Source organism: Podarcis tiliguerta (genome assembly GCF_965153285.1).
Source record: "Podarcis tiliguerta genome assembly, chromosome: 2".
Classification (NCBI taxonomy): Eukaryota; Metazoa; Chordata; class Lepidosauria; order Squamata; family Lacertidae; genus Podarcis; species Podarcis tiliguerta.
Window position 1 is genome coordinate 6,997,891 of NC_139535.1, and position 20,562 is coordinate 7,018,452.

The 20,562-nt window shown below is 45.9% G+C and overlaps 1 protein-coding gene, 1 long non-coding RNA gene and 1 pseudogene across 3 annotated transcripts in view; all 3 read right to left on the reverse strand.

Annotated features, from left to right (window-relative positions):
- LOC310671218 overlaps positions 1 to 20,562 on the reverse strand; it is a 497,424-nt gene that overhangs the window by 308,393 nt on the left and 168,469 nt on the right. The window lies entirely within an intron of this gene.
- The window catches only part of LOC310672813 (vomeronasal type-2 receptor 26-like), a 140,264-nt pseudogene that overhangs the window by 66,749 nt on the left and 52,953 nt on the right, over positions 1 to 20,562 (reverse strand). The gene's annotated exons all lie outside the window — the stretch shown is intronic.
- On the reverse strand, positions 1,906 to 7,340 carry LOC310672815 (vomeronasal type-2 receptor 26-like; the record flags this gene model as incomplete). The annotated part of the gene is made up of 4 exons (XM_083430471.1): positions 1,906 to 2,890; positions 4,981 to 5,107; positions 6,487 to 6,708; positions 7,311 to 7,340. The coding sequence occupies 4 exons, from the start codon at positions 7,338 to 7,340 to the stop codon at positions 1,986 to 1,988; spliced, it is 1,284 nt and encodes a 427-aa protein (XP_083286597.1). The 3' UTR covers positions 1,906 to 1,985.

Consider the following 20,562-nt stretch of genomic DNA (forward strand, 5'->3'; position numbering starts at 1 on the left):
TGGAAGATTTTCTTAGCAAGCTTTACAAAGACATTTCCTTGGGTCACAATGGGGCTAATCAAATGAGCATCTTTCTTGACCCACTTGCAGGAGGAGCCCTTGGACAGTGCAACCTTTTCCCACCCGTCACAATTCAAGTCCCCCGCTAGATTAAAAGTGTGTTTGTTTGTGTTTATTTTAACAGTTCTGACCAATTATTCGGTGTATGAGCTGCTGTAACTCCATGTTCTGAACAAAGCCCCCCCCCCCAATGTCTCTGGAGGTTTAAACTCCTCTTGATAATGATGGGAGAGTATCTCTTCAGAACTTCTTAGGCTTGCCTATAAATCTCTCATTGACCCTAGCAGATATTCTGACCAAGTTTTATCACCAAATAATTATCCATGCTGGCAGATGAGCTAGCAATGGACTCTTTCCAGTTTGCCATCCTCCACTGGGAGTCCACATGAGCATATCTTTTGATCCCCTTGCAGGAGGGTGTCCAGGATAGTGTGACCTTGTCCCCACCCTCTCTGGTAAAAATAATCTTCCTTTCTTCTGCCTCAAAGCTTGCTGACATAGTTCCCAACAGAAATGAAGGGGGGAAACCTAGCACTCTTTCTTGTGGGATGTAATCCATTGGAGCAGTCAAACACAACATTCCTTGTTTCCCTAGAGTGGGCGCAGGCAGGGAGATGTTACTCCAGTCAGTAAAACCTCCTGTTCCACTGGTCTGGTGCATCCTCCCCCTGCATGTGACCTGGGAGATGGGCGTGGCCCTGACTGACTCCATGAGCCAAACCATGCAGCCATTTTGTCTGTCTCCTGCTGCCATGCTGCTCTCCTGCAGCCATTTTGTTCTCTTAATGTATTTTTGCTATATTTTACTCCTCCGTTGGAGGAGGATGAGGAAGCTGATGCAGTCCTGCAACCACAGGTCAGACGCTCATCCAGAACCTACAGCCATTTTGTCTCTCTCTCGCTGCCATGCTGCTCTCCTGCAGCCATTTTGTTACATTAATGTATTTTTGCTGTCTGCTGGCTCTCAGCCAGCATCACATGAGCTCAATCTCCATATGAGAGGAACTCACAGTTTGTTATGTAACTACTAGCTAAAGCCTGCCTTTCAGGGATCAAACTAAACTGAAAGTGAGTAATCTTGTTACTTTTAAGGAAAGACTCGTGTGTCTTTATTCTTTTAAGAGGGATAAAATGAGACACCAGGAATAATCCATCAGGGCAAGATTGGATTACTTAACTGAAGGGATTCAAATGAATCTGCAAACTAGCTTCCTGCTATATTGAGCGGAATCTGCTTTCCTACAACACTCACTAGCATGAGTGAAGGAAGGATAATATTTAATCAATATATCCTTTCCTAATATCCATAACATTCTCGCATTTCTCAAGTCTTGAGGCACCTTGAAGAGCAACAGATATATTAGGGCACAATTTTCTCAGTATTTTTAACATAATATTTGTGAAGGAAAATACAGATATTAATTCTGTCTACAACGAGGAGCAATCCATACCTCAAAGTTTAACATGTTTTAAATGGCTCTTTGCAATAAGGAATAAATTATTTCTACCATGTTTATTCACCACTCCTAAGAATCCTCCCATTGTGGTCTATATATCTATATATGTGTAAATAATGTATCAGTGCCCTCTGTTAACTGTTCTTGAATCAAAAGATTTCACTACTGAATTCCACTTTTTTACTCTATTTGTTTTAGCAGTCCTAATCAATTTTCCTAATAAAGCAATATTTTGAAATGCAGGAGCTGCCAAAGAGTATGAATTTTAAGAGGAAGACACTCAAATTTCCAAGTTAATATATCACAATTAAAAATAAAAGGTAAACATTTAGACACTTCTTAAAGGTTTGAAACGTAACCATAAGAAATGGAGCCATAAACGTTAAAATCTAAGAAGCTACATTTCCAAGTCAAGTATGTCTTTTTCATCATTGCCGTGCTGGACAACAGTTGTCGAAAATGAGTAATTTAAGAACCAGCTTTTGTTGTCAGATGCTCCTTTGTGTTCAGATCAGGCCTGAGTACAATTATGTAGCACTTGGGAAAGAAGATGCAGCCCAGAAGCCCAGCACTGGAGGCCAAGATAGAGAAGATCTGCACGGCTACCATGTATTTCCCCTTGGTGCTCAGGTAGGAGGGCACAAAGGAGACCCAAACACTGCAGAAGACCAGCATGCTGAAGGTGATCAGCTTGGCTTCATTGAAGGCCCCAGGCAGCTTCCTAGCTAGGAAAGCCACTGTGAAGCAGATGGAGGCCAGGAAGCCCATGTAGCCAAGGGCACCATAAAACATGGCAATAGACCCTTCATTGCATTGTAGGATGGTCTCTCTGGGCTGGGAATGCATGTCAGACTCTGGGAAGGGAGGAGAGATTCCCAGCCAGATGCTGCAGATGGCAACTTGGATACTGGAACAGGAAATGACAATGGAGTTGGCCAGACTCTTCCCCAGCCATCTCTTCACCCTGTTTCCTGGTTTTGTGGCCAGGAAGGCCAGCACCACAGTGATGGTTTTTGCCAACACAGAAGAGATGGCAACTGAAAAGATGATGCTGAAGGCCATTTGTCGGAGAAGGCAGGTCCCTTTCCTTGGCCTGCCAATAAAAAGGAAGGAGGACAATAAGCAAAGCAAGAGGGAAACAAGGAGGATATAAGAGAGGTCCCTGTTATTGGCTTTTACTATGGGAGTTTCATTATACTTAATGAAGATTCCTAACACAAAGCCTGAAGTTAGGTATAAAACGATGGTCAAAGAAGCCAGGAGAACCCCCAAATATTCTTCATAAGCCAGGAAGGTGATAGTCTTGGGGAGACATTGATCTCTGGCCTTGTTTGGATGTTGATCTTCCGGACACCTGGTGCAATGTTCAGCATCTGGAAAGAACAAGCATAAGATCAACCCTATATCCTCTGTACTGCCTTTGCAGACAGTGATACCACAGCAGTTCCCACTAGAAGAACATATAAATATATCCAATAAAAATAATTGTATATCAGGAATCAATATTAATAATGTCAATGATAATGGACCACTTGAGGCAACAGGTATGCCTTTCATTGGTGGGGAAAACAATGGGGGGAGCATGGCCTAAGGGTCATCTAATCCACCCCCTTGCAATGCAGGAATCTTAACTAAAGCATCCAGGGCAGAGGCCATCCAACATCTGCTTAATAACCTCCAAGGAAGGAGAGGCCATCATTTTCAGAGGGAGTTTTTCCTGATCTTTAGTCAGAATCTCCTTTCTTGTAACTTGAAGACATTGGTTCGGGTCCTACCCACTGGAACAGGAGAAAGCAATGTGACAGCCCTTTAGATATTTGAAGATGGCTATAACAGGCTTCCTGTTTCTTGTGCGCCAGGGGACGGATGTCTCTCCCAACACCACAGAGAAAGACAAATGGAGATAATCAGAGAATGATGGCTGAATTGCATTTTCTGCATTCCTCTTCGGTTGGAAGAGGAACCTGGCTCTCACCCACAGTTTGCCTGGCAGTCTGGTACTTGCTTCCCCATGGAATGCAAGGACAGGCAAAGGCACTGGGTTTATGGAGCAAGCTGGCTGCTGTGACCCCCCGATCCTGTCCCTGGAAGCACAGGTTATCCTGCTGATTGGCTTTTTTAATTGGAGTAAACTACAGGCATGAGGGACGCGGGTGGCGCTGTGGGTAAACGCCTCAGCGCCTAGGGCTTGCCAATCGAAAGTTTGGCGGTTCGAATCCCCGTGGCGGGGTGCGCTCCCGTTGTTCGGTCCCAGGGCCTGCCAACCTAGCAGTTCGAAAGCACTCCCGGGTGCAAGTAGATAAATAGGGACCGCTTACTAGCGGGAAGGTAAACGCCGTTTCCATGTGCGGCTCTGGCTCGCCAGAGCAGCGATGTCACGCTGGCCACGTGACCCGGAAGTGTCTCCGGACAGCGCTGGCCCCTGGCCTCTTGAGTGAGATGGGCGCACAACCCTAGAGTCTGTCAAGACTGGCCCGTATGGGCAGGGGTACCTTTACCCTACAGGCATGTGCTAGAGATGATGAGATAAGAAGCTGCAAAAATAAACTCAGCTACCAGGATTTAAAAGGTTTGGATTGAGAGGCGGTTTCATTCGGTCAAAGAGATGATGGGGGGGGGAGGGGACACAAGACTTCTGCTGATGCAGCCTAGAAAAACATGAGCTTTTTTTGCTTATGCATCACACTGTTGACTCCTGTTAAGCTAGTGATCTACTAAAACCCCTAGATGCTTTTCCCGTGTACTAATGGCAAGCCAGGTGTTCCCCATCTTACAGCTGGTTATTCATGCCAAAGTCCAGAACTTTATATCCCCCCCCCCCATTGAAATTTATTTTGTGAATGTGGGCCCACTTCTCCAATCTGTATTGGAGTTATCATCAGTTCTAAATACAGTGGTGCCTCGCAAGACGAAATTAATTCGTTCCGCGAGTTTTTTCGTTATGCAAGTTTTTTTGTCTTGCGAAGCACCACTGCATTTAAACACTGACAACGGCGGGGAGGAGTGGGGAGAAGCAGGACAGCTGCCGGAGCCGGTACCTCAGACTCACCCGCACGTTGCGGCTGCTGGAGGGCAGCAGGGCTCAGGAGCGCGACTCCAGGGAGAGAGAGGCGCTGGCGGCAACGGCTCTCTGAGGGGAGCGCGCGAGGGGGGTGGGCAGCGGCGCGAGGCACTAACTGTCAGCCGGAAGGTGGGAGGGAGCCGGAGGAGCGGGGAAGTGAGAGTGCATGCGTGCAGTGACCATCGCCATGACACGAGAGGCAGGGCCGTTTCATCTAGCGAAGCAAGCCCTTAGGAAAGTCCGTCTTGCGAAGCACCTCAGAAAATGAAAAACCCTTTCGTCTTGTGAGTTTTCCGTCTTCTGAGGCATTCGTCTTGCGGGGTACCACTGTATTCCCCTGTATATTGGAATGAAGCGATTTCCTCTTCCTCAAGGGCAGCCCTTTCTGCTGGCATTACCCACCTTCCTGAGTGGAGATGGTCCCTTCTGCACAGGGAACGCAATCATAGCAGCAGAGTGGCATTCCTTCCTGAACACGTTTGACCAATCCAGGGCTGCAACTTTCCACACACTTGGAAGGAGGCAAGGTCTAAGCAGCAAGCAACAAAGAAATTGTGTTAGCCCTCTATTTCCGCCGCCCCCTATGGAAATGAGACAGAGGCTTGGGAAGGCCCAGGATTCTCACGTGGACCTTGCAACTAAGCATAAGGCGGAAAAGACCATAACAATTGCGTAGTTGTTGGAGGTCCAGGTGGCCCAATTGGTACTGAATGTGCATTTCTAGCTTTGGCCGGTTAACTAGCCAAGGATGTTCCTGGTTAGGATTAGGCTGCTCTCAGTTATCCATGCTCTGCTAACCTGCAGGTTCTACTATTGTGGGGCTAGTCATGAAGAAAATCTGGAAGCTGCAGCTGGTGTGAAGTGAAGCAGCCGGGCTGTACAGTGTCAGGGCAGCCAAGTGGGATTGAGGCAGAAATGTGGGAAATGGCTCACTATCACAGTCTTTCATGCACACCAGGATGGAACCCAAACAGGATGCCCAGTTTTAGTTATCTTATCACTAGGGTGGGCAAGGTGAGAAATACGCAGGACTTCTTCACTTCAAAGCCCTTTCCCTTCTCTATGAAGAAGAATACTATTAAAAATGCCAAATTTCCCAGTAGGCAGTTGGCTCTGTTAGTAGTCAGATGGCACTGCAATTTCCAACAGAACTTATGCAGGATTCTCAAGGACCAACATACAGATGCTTGAGGACAGTTATACTCTTCCAGTTCCATTGTTCCTTGCTCTATAGTGTGGGTTTCTGTGAGGAAATTGGCAAGCTCACTTTCCTACAGGCTTTTTTCAAAATCACTCGGTATTTCTGTTGCCATTTAGATCAAGGTGTTTATCTTTTCTGTGAGTTGCTGCCTGCTTAAAGTGTAATTTTGCTGCCTGAATCATTCAAAAATATCCACATATGTGGACAGAAGTGAATATCTCTCACTTCTGTTCCATATAATAAACCCAACTTTGTTTATTCCTTTGCTGCAAGAACTTCTTGTGGGCTTTAGGATAAAGGTGGACACGTATTCATAACAAGCCCATGTCAGGACTCCAGTGAAAGACCCTAATCCTCTCTTTAGTGTGTCCCAGACTGTCAAAATATTGAATGTTGATGCTGACAGGCTAAAGCTCTCTTTAGTGCGAGTATGAATGCATGTGAGTGCATGTGGGTTCATGACAATTTAAATATGGTAATGGCTGGGGAAAACCTTGGCCACCTCATCTAATTACTACAATAAGCAACCCCCTGGAAATTGCACTCCAGAACAGTTGACTCCTACATATGCACAGCTTGACAGAGATTCCATGCTAGGTTGTTAAAATGTTCACAGCTGATGTTGACAGGCATTTGAAGGCAGCCCCACACGAAGCAGGAGGCCATGATTAGAGATTAGATAAAATGCAATAGACGGTATCTCCCACCTTGTTGAGCCTTTTGGGCAACACATCTGCATCAATGGTGCACTTTAGGTCTGAGGATCCCTGTCTCTTGATGCTCCCAAATCTCACTCTAAGGTTGGTCCAATTGGGAAACAGCACCCAGTTCACGATGTCCCAGTCGGCTCCCACTTCCCCGTTCTCATCCAAATACACTCCATCCATGGAAGAATTGTAAAACTGGGCATTTCCCAGGAAAGGGTGGAGCTAGAATGGCAGAGAAAAGGGCAGTGTTTGGAATATGGAGAACAACAATGGCTATCCAACTTTCAATTCCTGGCTCTCTTCTGACTTTGATCTGGGTGCAGACTCAAGTAGCTATGAGTGTGAGCTACTATGAAATTTATGCCTGGGTATATTTGCAAGGGACGCGGGTGGTACTGTAGGTTAAACCACAGAGCCTAGGACTTGCCGGTCAGAAGGTCGGCGGTTCAAATCCCCGCAACTGCAAGTAGATAAATAGGTACCTCTCTGGCGGGAAGGTAAATGGCGTTTCCGTGCACTGCTCTGGTTTGCCAGAAGCGGCTTAGTCATGCTGGCCACATGAACCAGAAGCTGTATGCCAGCTCCCTTGGCCAATAAAGAGAGATGAGTTCCGCAACCCCAGAGTCAGCCACGACTGGACCTAATGGTCAGGGTCCCTTTACCTTTACCTTTATATTTGCTTAGGCTGCCAGTGATTTGAGAGTATTCCCCATTCAACTTAATGATAAAAAGATTGGTTTAATGAATATTAATAGGATAGTAATGAAAGGACACCAAAAATATTACAAGTGTCCATGTATATCCAACAACATCCTGATAAGTACACGAGACACCCAGATAATATAGGCCCCCATCGCTTGGACAAAGGCTGGAGCTTAGTAGAACTCAGTAGGTTCCAACATAGAACCCAGGTCAGAAAGGAAGAAGCCGCAAGCCAGAGGTTTTCAACCTTTCTGAGTCCACGACTCCTTTGACCAACTACATAATAACTGTAATAATAATTTATTATTTATACCCCACCCATCTGACTGGGTTTCCCCAGCCACTTTGGGCGGCTCTCAAGAGAATATTATTAGTCATAATAATAAAAAAGTGATAAAACATCAAACATAAAAAGCTTCCCTAAACAGGGCTGCCTTCAGATGTCTTCTTAGTCAGATTGTTGTTTATTTCCTTGACATCTGATGGGAGGGTGTTCTACAGGGGGGGCGCCACTACCAAGAAGGCCCTCTGCCTGTAACCTCGCTTCTTGCAGTGAGGAAACTGCCAGAAGGCCCTCAGAGCTGGACCTTGTTTCCCCCTTTGACCTGTCTGCAGCAGTACAGCCCCCTCCATGGTGGAGGCGGGGCTCATATCAGGGACTGACTAGGTGAGAAGGTGTGGGGGAAACCACCTGATCAAGGGCCCCCTAGGGATAGCACAGAGGGAGAGGATTTGGAGCCTGAGGAGGGGAAGAGCTCTGAAGTGCTGGAGACTGGGAGCTTGGAGGATGAGGAAATGGGGGGAACAAGCAGGTGTCCCAGCACAGAGCACAGGAATCAGACATGGCAGCTTCGCCACAGAGTCCCATCCCCCCAACAGCTTTTCTGCTGGCAGCCTGACAGCCCCCCCCCCCGTCCCAAAACAAGGTGTCTGATGCATATCACAGAGCAGAGAGCCAGGCAGAAACAGAAAGGGTCCCTAGGGGCTCCCCATAGACTGAGGGAGGGGCCTGACACAGAGGGAATGTGGGGAAGTGGGAGGTGCAAGGCAGCTGTTTGCTAAAGTGGAGCATCTCTCAGAAGTCTCTGCTTGTTTTCTGCTCTGCTTCCTTAATAATGGGGAGGAAGAGGGTTGCTGGGGTCTGCAAGGTGGCCCAGGAAAGGGGGGGGGCAGTGGTGCAATAGGGCAGGTGTAGGGCTGGTTCTTCCAGGGCATGCTTGAAGAAAATGGAAAGATGCATTGTGGCTCTTCAGGCGGGAGTTGTGGAGGGTAGTGGGGGCTGACGGCTGCTGTGGCTCCTGGGATCTGGGCTGCTGCCACTGTGGTTCCTACTGCCTGCTGGGGGAAGGGAGGAAGGGAAGGAAGAGAGAAAGAGAGCAAGGGGAGAGGGGAGAGGGGAAGAAGAAGAGGAGTTTGGATTTGATATCCCGCTTTATCACTCCCCAAAGGAGTCTCATAGCGGCTAACAATCTCCTTTCCCTTCCTCCCCCACAACAAACACTCTGGGAGGTGAGTGGGGCTGAGAGACTTCAGAGAAGTGTGACTAGCCCAACGTCACCCAGCAGCCGCATGTGGAGGAGCGGGGAAGCGAACCCGGTTCACCAGATTACGAGTCCACTGCTCTTAACCACTACACCATACTGGGGAAGGAAGAGGAGGAGGATGGAAAAGGAGATGAAGAAAGCAGTGGCACACAGTGCAGGAAGCCAACCCACTTTCCCTTGGGGAACAGGCAGGTCTTGGCCTGGGGAAGCAGCGCCACTCACAGGCAAGCAGGAGGGAGGGATGGAAGCTGGTGTTGCCCGCAGCTCCCCTGACAACCATCCAAGGCCCCCAAGGGAGCAACAGCTCACTGGTTGAAAACCGCTGCCATATGTGGAGAGGGAGCCTGCAGCACCATCTCTCTTGCCAAAGGGAATTCTCACATTAGGGGTTAGGGGTCTTGTCCAAATGGGACACTGCAGCCAAAGGGGAAGGATTGGTGTCCATTACCAGAGGGGCCTCTTGAGAGCCCCATGGACTGCAAGAAGATCAAACCTCTCCATTCTGAAGGAAATCAGCCCTGAGTGCTCACTGGAAGGACAGATCCTGAAGCTGAGGCTCCAATACTTTGGCCACCTCATGAGAATAGAAGACTCCCTGGAAAAGACCCTCCCTGATGTTGGGAAAGATGGAGGGCACAAGGAGAAGGGGACGACTGAGGGCGAGATGGTTGGACAGTGTTCTCGAAGCTACCAGCATGAGTTTGACCAAACTGCGGGAGGCAGTGGAAGACAGGAGTGCCTGGCGTGCTCTGGTCCAGGGGGTCACAAAGAGTCGGACACTACTAAACAACAACAACAACCAGAAGGGCAGTGCCCTCTGAGGGACTTTTGTGTATGGGGGGGCACAAAGAGGATCCAATTCAGAGCACTTCAAAAAGCAGTTTGATAAATTTCACCCACTACATTCCCCAAGTTCTCAGACCTTCTCCAATATGATAATTCTGGACCGTCATATTTGGCAGAGATGTCTGTGATGGAAAAGGAAATACCTGCCATGGCTGTAGCCTTTGAACGTCCAGACTATCCATCAACCTCCACTTAGATCTGGACGAATATGGCAGCATGTAAGGAATGTGCCACAGCATGGACTGTGTTGTAAATCCTGTGACTGTCTGAAGAGAGGATTCTTTCCAGATCGTCTTGAGGAAGCATCTCCAGATCTTCTCTCTCTCTGCATCTCGTCCGGCCTTTCACTGACAATGCATGCTTTACATAGGAACAATGGAAGCTTTCCTCCCAAAACTTCTTGATAGCAAAGAAAAAGTGATTAAAGTCATCAGGTTGTACCCAATTATTTTTCACAATAAAAAAAGAAAAAATACCTCGGATGTGCTGGTAATCTAAACCACTGTATTTTAGGTTTATGGAGATGTCCCACATCGCTGTTGTGATCAAGACTTTTCCTGCAGTGGATTTTTTAAAAACATGGATCAACTCTTTCACAATTTTGAGCCCCGCTGTTAAATAAATGTTTTCTACATAGTAAAGAAATACATTGACTTGTTCCCACTCAATGAATTGAGAAATACTGAATATCAATGTGTTAATGCTTAGTTTTAGGATGAAGCCTTGTGAGAATGCAACGCAAATGCCACTCTTTGTAAGCAGAGGCGTCAAGGTCTTCACGAATCTCTCTCCGTTGTCGGTGTCTTGAGTCAGAAGACCAATGAATGTCCAGTTGAAGTGAAGGAGCAGCTTGACAATTCCGGGGTACAGGGCATCTTCTTGGGGGACCATCCTGTAGAAAAAGGGAAACTCCCTCTTGTCATTCAGATCTCGGGAAACAAAAGCATAATTGACCTGGCAAGAAGAGGAAGATAGTTAGATTGTTTTTATTTTGGATCAAAGCTGCAATATTTGGATCAAACGAATAACAAATAATTTTATTGCGAAGATAAATATTTTCCCCTGGGCTTTCCTTGACACATAACATTGGACTCTGTTTCTGTCTCTAGAAATATTTTAAAGCAGTTTTTTAAATTTGTTATTGTACTACTGTTTCCCTGATTTTCTTTTGTATATCTTGCATCATTGAAATGTTACTGTTTTTGCTGTACACCACAACAACATTTTTTAATTCTAAGGTGGGTTGCAAATGTTTTGAATTAATAAACAAAATACCAGTGTTTTGCTCACAAAAAAAATGTTTCCACTTACTCCAATTTCTAGTAGCATGGCTACCAGCACAATGGGCGTGAAATGCATAGAATCAGCATTTGACACACATGGAAGGAAAGAAAGAAAAGGTGGTATGATAACAGCCTACACCCCTCTCCATTCTTACCTGTGGGTTTTTATAGATGCCCAACATGGTGGAAATCAGGATGGAGTTTTGAGAGTCACAGTCAGCCCCTTCAAGAACAGCGAGCGGCTGATTCTGTTCCCCACAGTTGAAGTTTGGGACATTCACCTGCCCAGAAGAGAGCAGGTCAGCCAAAGCTTCATACGTCACCCTTCCATGATAAAAGTTATCATGGATGCTGTAACCTAGTGAGATGTTGGGCAAGAGCCTGGGATTCTGGTTGATCTGCCGAATGGCAAACAAAAAGGACAGGAACAGCCAGTACCATGTTCCTGTTCTCCTGCAAAAATGTACATAGCACACAATCATTATCCAGCATTCTACCAATAGATCACATTCAGTTCTGCCTTTTTGTGACAAGTTTTGACAGTTAATAGTGTTTCATGCAACATTCCAGGGGTTCCAAACACTTACGCATAGTTCAGTTTGCTTGGAATGAGGGACAGCGAAGAATGTAGTGTCCTGATGATATATGATTTATTTACACATTATGTGACAGGTCGCACTTACTGTTCTCTCCCTGCCCCCTTCATGAATTAAAGGTGAGAATTTGAGTGACTTCATTTGAATCACAATGTCTTGTGATCTTGATGTGCTCTGTGGGGTCCTCTGAGTGTGTGGCTCTCTTCACTTGATTTGAAATCAGTGATAAAAACAGTTTATGCTGTAAATCCTATGGTTCATAACACAACTAACCCAAGCTTTAGACACAACTACCCCCACCCTATAACTTATGGATTAATAAAACAAAAACAATAAGTTTTAAAAAGCAAAAATGAAAAGTCACTTGTGCCGTGTCTTTGCCTGAGTGATGTGCTTTCACAGCAGCCTTGTCCTTCTTAGCATTCAAAGTTGTTTAATATATGCCCAAGTTTTCTTCACTGAAAGGAAGTTCCTGAATGCAAGGCATTTGACAAGGTGCCCCATGATATTCTTGTAAAGAAGCTGGTAAAATGCGGTCTTGACTATGCTACCACTCAGTGGATTTGTAACTGGCTGACTGACCGGACCCAAAGGGTGCTCATCAATGGTTCCTCTTCATCCTGGAGAAGAGTGACTAGTGGGGTGCCACAGGGTTCTGTCTTGGGCCCGGTCTTATTCAACATCTTTATCAACGACTTGGATGATGGACTCAAGGGCATCCTGATCAAATTTGCAGATGACACCAAACTGGGAGGGGTGGCTAACACCCCAGAGGACAGGATCACACTTCAAAACGACCTTGACAGATTAGAGAACTGGGCCAAAACAAACAAGATGAATTTTAACAGGGAGAAATGTAAAGTATTGCACTTGGGCAAAAAAAATGAGAGGCACAAATACAAGATGGGTGACACCTGGCTTGAGAGCAGTACATGTGAAAAGGATCTAGGAGTCTTGGTTGACCACAAACTTGACATGAGCCAACAGTGTGACGCGGCAGCTAAAAAAGCCAATGCAATTCTGGGCTGCATCAATAGGAGTATAGCATCTAGATCAAGGGAAGTAATAGTGCCACTGTATTCTGCTCTGGTCAGACCTCACCTGGAGTACTGTGTCCAGTTCTGGGCACCACAGTTCAAGAAGGACACTGACAAACTGGAACGTGTCCAGAGGAGGGCAACCAAAATGGTCAAAGGCCTGGAAACGATGCCTTATGAGGAACGTCTAAGGGAGCTGGGCATGTTTAGCCTGGAGAAGAGGAGGTTAAGGGGTGATATGATAGCCATGTTCAAATATATGAAGGGATGTCACATGGAGGAGGGAGAAAGGTTGTTTTCTGCTGCTCCAGAGAAGCGGACACGGAGCAATGGATCCAAACTACAAGAAAGAAGATTCCACCTAAACATTAGGAAGAACTTCCTGACAGTAAGAGCTGTTCGACAGTGGAATTTGCTGCCAAGGAGTGTGGTGGAGTCTCCTTCTTTGGAGGTCTTTAAGCAGAGGCTTGACAACCATATGTCAGGAGTGCTCTGGTGGTGTTTCCTGCTTGGCAGGGGGTTGGACTCGATGGCCCTTGTGGTCTCTTCCAACTCTATGATTCTATGATTCTATGATTCTATGATTCTATGAATGTTCCTGAAGCAACATTTTTTTGAATAAATTGTTTATTTCTATATACAGGTTGAACTTTAGTAGAAGTCTGATAGCATTAGCCCTCTGGCTGATCTTGCTCCACCATTCATTTTTGAAGGTCCTTCAATATCCCCCTTGAAATCAAAGAGCTGTTTCCAGAACTACAATTTGCAGCTTCCTGACAGAAATTCTGGTGGTGGTGGAGGAGGAAACTCAGCTCCTTTCCCTTCCACATGAGCCCATCCATGGACAGAGCTCAGCTTAGCAAAAGCAGCAGGGGTGGGCAAATGAAATGAAGGTGACATTTCTGTAGTTTCCCCATTTTCATAGTTTCCTATTTTTACTTTGCAGTGTCATAAGATTGGAGGGTTCCTTTGGAACATACCTTTTGAAACCTTCCCTACTTGTGGTTTGTTGTTGGATGCAAATAATCAGTACAAATGCTCAATAGAAAGCAAATAGAAAAATAATCAGACTGAATGCTCAGTACAGAGGAAATCCGGAAGATATTTACAACGGTTTCCATCAGATATTTAAGGCTATCAGATTGCTAAATTTTGTAGTGGATTTGGTTACACTTTAAGGGGATGGACAGTGAAGAGCAGCAAGTCCATTCACCCTCTTGGTGCAACTGCGTTGTGAGACAGCAGAGGCTTTCCTGGGGCCCAGATGAGGGAACTAGAACTCCAGTGCCCTTCCTGATAGGCAGTGGGGGGGCATAAGCCCATTTAAGCAGCCCACACCTGGGGCACTGCCTGTTCATTCCTTCACTGGGTTTCTCTGCCCACCCTCCCTCGGTTCAAGCTGATAGTCAATGACTTGGCTGTGGCTATGGTGGCTGCCGTTCCTTATGGGTCCGGGTAGGAATTTGCCCACCGGGTTAATTGGCTCTTACCTGGTGCTTTTGCCTACCACATAGCATCCCAACTGGTTGGGCATTGGGGCAATCCTGTGTTTTCGATGGAAGGGAAGTTGTAGTCTCTGCCTGCCCCTCCAAATGCTGGGGTGTCCTGTTAAAGGGATCCAGGGGGAGTGTCCATGTCTGTGTGCCCAGGGCCAAAGGCACCCCCCCACACACACGGTGTTCATTGCAGGGGTCACCCTATTTGATGTAAGCCTTAGGAACCCCCACCACGATTGACCACACGTCACTTCTGGCAGGCAGGCTGGAAGTATTTAGATTGTCCCATGCCCAAGCCAAATCTCTTTCATATGTATTCAATAAAGTTGTGGCATGTTTTGACCCCAAACCGTCTTATTCGTCTCTTATTTGTATGGGCTGGGGCATGGGGAGCCCGATGCCTGGTCCTGCAATGCAGAACGTGCCCTGGCCCTTTCCACTTGCAAAACCAAGAATGAACCCCTTTAGCCTGGGAATTGGGACTCGTGAATTTGGTAGCTAAAGGAACATCTCTAACCCCATTCCATAAAATGACTTACTCTCTGAATTTGGTAGAGGGAGACGTCTTGAAAGTGTGTGGAACAAACGTAGCCATTGTGGCAGAGATGAGCCCACCAATGAGGTGGTCTCCTGGTCTGGAATAACTGAATGGGTCTAGTTCATCTCTCTCCAGAGTCAAGGGGCATTTCACCTTCACTCCACATTCCACATAAGGCAGCAGCAACAGCAGTAGCAATCCCTTTCTGGAACATCTCCCTTCCTTGTGACTGCTCATTTCAGAGATTTATTTGATGAAGCCAAACTCTTTTTGCTTTCCTAATGTGGATGGAGTCCAACTACAAATTCAGTTTTGAAGGGGGTGGAAGTCAACCTCACACCTTCATCATCCAACTCACCTAACCTAAATTCCAACCCAAATTCTCATTGGAACAAAAGGCATTTATACCCCAGTCTTTTCCAAATGCAAGATGTTGCCTCATATTGCTCTTGATTCTCATGTTTACTTCAGTGCACTCAACTGCGATCTGTGAAGTCTCTGGAGCTTGCTTGAGAAGATGAAAGAAAATCACTATGATTTTGATAATTACAAAGGAAAGAAGCAGCAGCTCTACAACATCCTAGACAGTTAATTAGTATTCATGAGAAGGGGTAGTAGTTGGGAGAAAAACATGTTTGTGAAAACTCCCAGTTCTAGCTGCTAATTCTGAGACGCCAGACCCTCCTCACTTGAACTCAGAGGCACCAACTTTAGGAGACCCTGGGAGCCCAGACAACCACATTTTTTGTTCTGTGGATGCTTGACCTCCACCCCATACTGCTATCGCCATGTGCCTTCCACAGCCGTCCACTGCCAATTAACTTCTGGCACTCCGGTGTCCCAGTAGCAACTGGGTTGGGGGCTGTGCCTGTGCTAAAGCCTGTATGATGTCATCATAATCATAATCAATTTTATTTATACCCCGCCCTCCCTGGCCAATGATGTTGTGGCATTGCACACATGCTGGGCACCCACAGTATAGGGCCCAGGTCGGCACCGCTGCTTAAACCGTGAGTCACTTTTGCTCAGGCCAGGCCCACCCCGACTGCCTTACATTTGAAATTTTCCCTAGAGGGACAGCCAAGTTGGAAGAAAATTCATTCCAAATCAGAATGTCTTCTAAGCAGACAAGAGTATGCCTCCATGACTTCAGTTCCTTATTCTCTTTAAGCAGAGCAGCTCTCCTCTGTGTAAACTCCGCTCAAAAAGCAGCTCCTCAAGGCTTGGGCCAGAGGAAAAGGAAAAAGAGGAGTAGCTGGTGAAAGCAAGTGTGGTGGGAAGAGACTGCTGAATTAATTTTGAATTCCAAACATGGCTGAAAGTGAAGCATGACGTGGGGAAGGTCACATTCCAAGTCTGCACTCTGGAAAGGGAGTTTGGAAATCAATGCATGCAGCTTTTTGAAAAACAACCTTTGTACATCTCCAGTGGCTTAGCCATGCTTACCTCTATCCGCATGCTTTCTGGGCACACGTGTGTGCTTTAAAGCTCCAAGTGGTTTTGTTTTTTTGGCTGTTTATTGTTAAATATGCCTTTGTATTCAGATCAGACCTCAGCACAATAATGTTGCACTTGGGCATGAAGATGCAACCTAAAAGCCCAGCACTGGAGCCCAAGATGGGAGCTGACAGTGGCTTTGAAACTAGAGAGGCTGCACTTCCCATGCTGTTACCTCTGCTCAAAGATGTTTTGGAAGAGGTCCTAATCCATTTTCATTTAAATTTGTATTTTTAAATACAGGAACTATTTAAGAGTATGATTTTTAAGAAGAAGACACTCAAATGAATGAATGAATTTATTATTACGGTCACAGACCAGTTCCAGCCCACATACAATATCAAGAAAGTCCATTAAAAGTAAAGCTTAATCATTTGGACACGTTTTGAATCCATCAGAAAAGGAGGCTTAAAAATTGTTTTCTGCAAGTTGAACCCAGGTGTGCACTAGCTGCATACAAAGTAGTATTCTTGCACTGAGGCATATGGATTCTACATTTGTCAAATTCAAACAAGAAATCTGAAAGCAAGAGCAACAGAGATCAATATAGACTGATCAATATAAAACTAGCTCCTATACTTTCCCTTTGCTTTTGCCAAGGATGGTTTCTGATGTCAAATTGTTCACATTCCCTTTGGTGAGCATAAATACCAGGACATGTCTACATACTATTATTCTAGAAAGATTGGTGCTGGAACTCACCCTTCTTTCTCCTAAAATGGCAATGGCGCCCACCTGAGAGGTGCCGGAATTGAGTTCCTCTGAGTTCCAACTGAAAAAAGCCCTATCTACATGAGGTCCTCACTGTGACGTTAACATACAGTATATGAGAGAGTGCTGGAGGGGAAATAGTTAAATAAGTGGCACAGAGAGGACCCGGGGGGGTGGAGTCAGTGGGTCTATAAAACTAGGTCTGGGAGGAGTTCTGGAAGGAGTTCGTTGGGAGTTGTGGGCAGGTAGTTGGTTGGATTTCGTGGGTTGGCTGGTTGGGAAAGGCAGTTAGTAATAGACAGACAGTTAGGGCAGTGGGTTCTTGAGTGTGGGGAGGGAGAAGAGATAGAGAGAGGAAAATAAGACTAAGAAAGTAAAGAGCAACAACGTTTGGAATGCTGTAAAAGTTTTGTTTGTGTCTGAAATAAAATATACTCTTCTTTATTAATTGAAAAGCTGACTGAGACTGAAGTGATTTTACCGGGGAGGACCTGGTTGGTGGCAGCGGATTAGTGGTGCACAGGTCAATAGTCCGTGAGACAACCGGGGGCTCCGTACGAGCGCCACAATCACATGCATCCAACTGTTCCCCTTTCTTTATGTCTGAGTCTGACAACTTTACTTCTCCAAAAACCACCCATCTCCTTCCTGACTACCTAAAATCAACATCACTGTCCTGTCCAAAGCCAAAACTTCCAGTAATGTCCTTCCATGTACTAACTTTTCTTGTAGAACTTTTTACTTCATTCTGTGATAGCCTTACAGCTAAGAATCAAATGTCCTGTTTAGGTTTTTTCTTGTCAAGTGCTCTCTCAGGTTCAGATCTGGCCTCAGTATAACAATGTAGCACTTGGGAATGAAGATGCAGCCCAGAAGCCCAGCACTGGAAGCCAAGATAGAGAAGATCTGCACGGCTACCATGTATTTCCCCTTGGTGCTCAGGTAGGTGGGCACAAAAGAGACCCAAACGCTACAGAAGACCAGCATGCTGAAGGTGATCAGCTTGGCTTCATTGAAGGCCCCAGGCAGCTTCCTGGCCAGGAAAGCCACCATGAAGCAGATGGCAGCCAGGAATCCCATGTAACCCAGGGCAGCATAAAACATGGCAACAGACGCTTCATTGCATTGCAGGATGACCTCTCTGGAATGGGAATGCATGTCAGACTCTGGGAATGGTGGGGAGGTCCCCAGCCAGATGGTGCAGATGACAACTTGGACACTGGAACAGGCAATGATAATGGAGTTGGTCAGAGTCTTTCCCAGCCATCTCTTCACCCTGTTTCCTGGCTTTGTTGCCAGGAAGGCCAGCACCACAGTGATGGTTTTTGCCAACAAAGAAGAGATGCCTACTGAAAAGATGATGCTGAAGGCCATTTTTTGGAGAAGACAGGTCACTTTCCTTGGCCTTCCAATGAAGAGCAAGGAGGACAGAAAGGAAAGCAGGAGGGAGATGAGGAGGATATAGGAGAGGTTCCGGTTGTTGGCTTTGACTATGGGAGTTTCGCGGAATATAATGAATATTACTAGCACAACACACGTGGTTAAGGATAAGAACAGGGCAAAGGAAGCTAGGAAGATCCCTAACGGTTCTTCATAAGCCAGGAAGGTGATGATCTTGTAGAAACATTGATCTCTGGCTGTGTTTGGATGCTGATCTTCTGGACACCTTGTGCAAAGCTCTGCATCTGGAATGAACACAAGGAATATCAACTTTATTGCCTTCTGTACTGCTTTTCTTTAACAAAAAGTAATACCAAAGTGGTCTCCACTAAAAGAAAACATAACTATATTCAATAAAAATCACTACATATAACCAAGGAGAGCATTTATTGGTATTAATAATATTACAGGACAGAAAACCTGAGGCAACTGGTATATCGTCAATTGGTGGTAAAAACAATGGGGAGAGGATTCCGCATACTAAGGGAATCACAATGCAGGAGGCCCTCACTAATCTTTCTGAAAGGAATAAAAGAATTCTAAGCCACCGTGACGCCTTTCCTGAAAGGGTGTCAATGTTAGGATAAGTATCCTGAGGCCAAAAGCTTCTAATGTGACAGACAAAAGGCACCTTGTTGGACACAACTGTATGAAACATTTGTGCCGACAACCATCCCAGAGTTCATGGTGCCTCTTGTGCCAAGTTTGACTAACAGTCAAAGTACTGTCAATTTTGATCAAAACCCAAGATTCTTCCACTTTCCTTCCCCTGTTGCTCAGCTGTGTTTCAGTTTGGTTTGTTAAAGCATAGACTTGTACTTGATAACGTGTCATGATCACTGTATTAATCAGAGGTAACTAAACTTTATTCATTTGAGGTTCATAGTGATCCAAGTTGAATCTGCTGTTGGTTTGACCAAAGTATCAATGTGGACTTGATTGAGAACCACAGCTCTCAAGTCTGCCATCCAGTAGGTTTTCCCATCACCTCTTTTCCAGTACTTTATATTTCATATTAAGTTTCAGGTTTTAAAAAACGTATTTGCACAAACATATTTGATCAAGCGGGACATACAGGAGCGCAGGTAAACCATATTCAGAAAATAATGCTTGGGTTTTTTTGTTTTTTTTTTAAGGGGTGCTAGGTGTCACATGTTGGGGAAGGAACTAACTGCAAAAGGTGAGGGGTGGTTAAATTTCCTTGAAGGGTTCAAGTTAGGAGTCCATCTCTTCTGGCAAACAAACCTATTGCACATTTTTCTGGAAACTGCAGCATAGAACATGGATTTACAGGAGCATTTCAGGAAATATTGCCAGCACTGAGGCTGCTAAAAGCCACACTCTCCTACATATTTTAAGTTTTAAATGGTTTAAATATGACAGGGGAAGGGGGAAACCAGTGGCCACATCATCTAGTTACTAAAACACCCACCTTGGAATTACACTCCCAAAGCAGCTGATTCATACATATACAGAGTTAGATTTTCAAGGAATGCCGGAGGCATTTGAAGGCAGTGTGACACAAAACATGATTTATCGGATGGGAAATCTAATAAAACAAATTATTTCCCCCACCTTGTTGAGCCATTTGGGGCACACAGTGGCATTCTGGTCCATGGTGCACTTTAGGTCTAGGGATTTCTGCCTATTGATGCTCCCAATCCTCTCTCTAAGGAGGGACCGATTTGGAAACACCATCCAGTTCACAATGTCCAAGTCAGCTGCCAGTTCCCCATTCTCATCCAAATACACTCCGTCCATTGAAGAATTGTAAAACTGGGCTTCTCCCAGGAAAGTGTGGAGCTAGAATGGCAGAGAAAAGGGCTGCATATAGAACACGGGAAACAACACTGACTATTCAACTCATGCTTGGATCTGCTCTCATTTGGGATTGGCTACAGAGTGTCAGGGACTGATTGGGCAGTTTGAGGAATTGTGGGAAGCACCAGGAAGCGAACCCTCAAGGGAATCCCCATGGGAGGAAGGCTCAGAGCCAGGGGATTGGTGGTGGGAGACTGAGGAGAGGTCAGAGGAAGAAGATTACAATGAGGGGCTAGATGCTGAGGGGGCAACAGGGTTTAGTGAGCAGGGAGAGTCAGTGATGGGGAGCAGTACAGACTGTGAGGCTGAAGCAGAAGAGAGGGGTAAGAGGCTGCTGGAGAATCCAAGGACTCTTTCTCTCCTGCTGAAACAAGCTGCCCTCCTCCCTGGTCTCCAAGAACATGCAGGATAATGAAAAGGGCAGAACAGAGACCAGAGGTGCCTTAGAAAGGGCAGAAGGCAGGTCCCTTCAGTTCTGGCAACTGCTCTATAGGGGCCGGACCAAATGGGAAGGGTTGCTGAGTTGTATGCCGGTTTTCTTGAATAAATAGTTAACAATTGACTG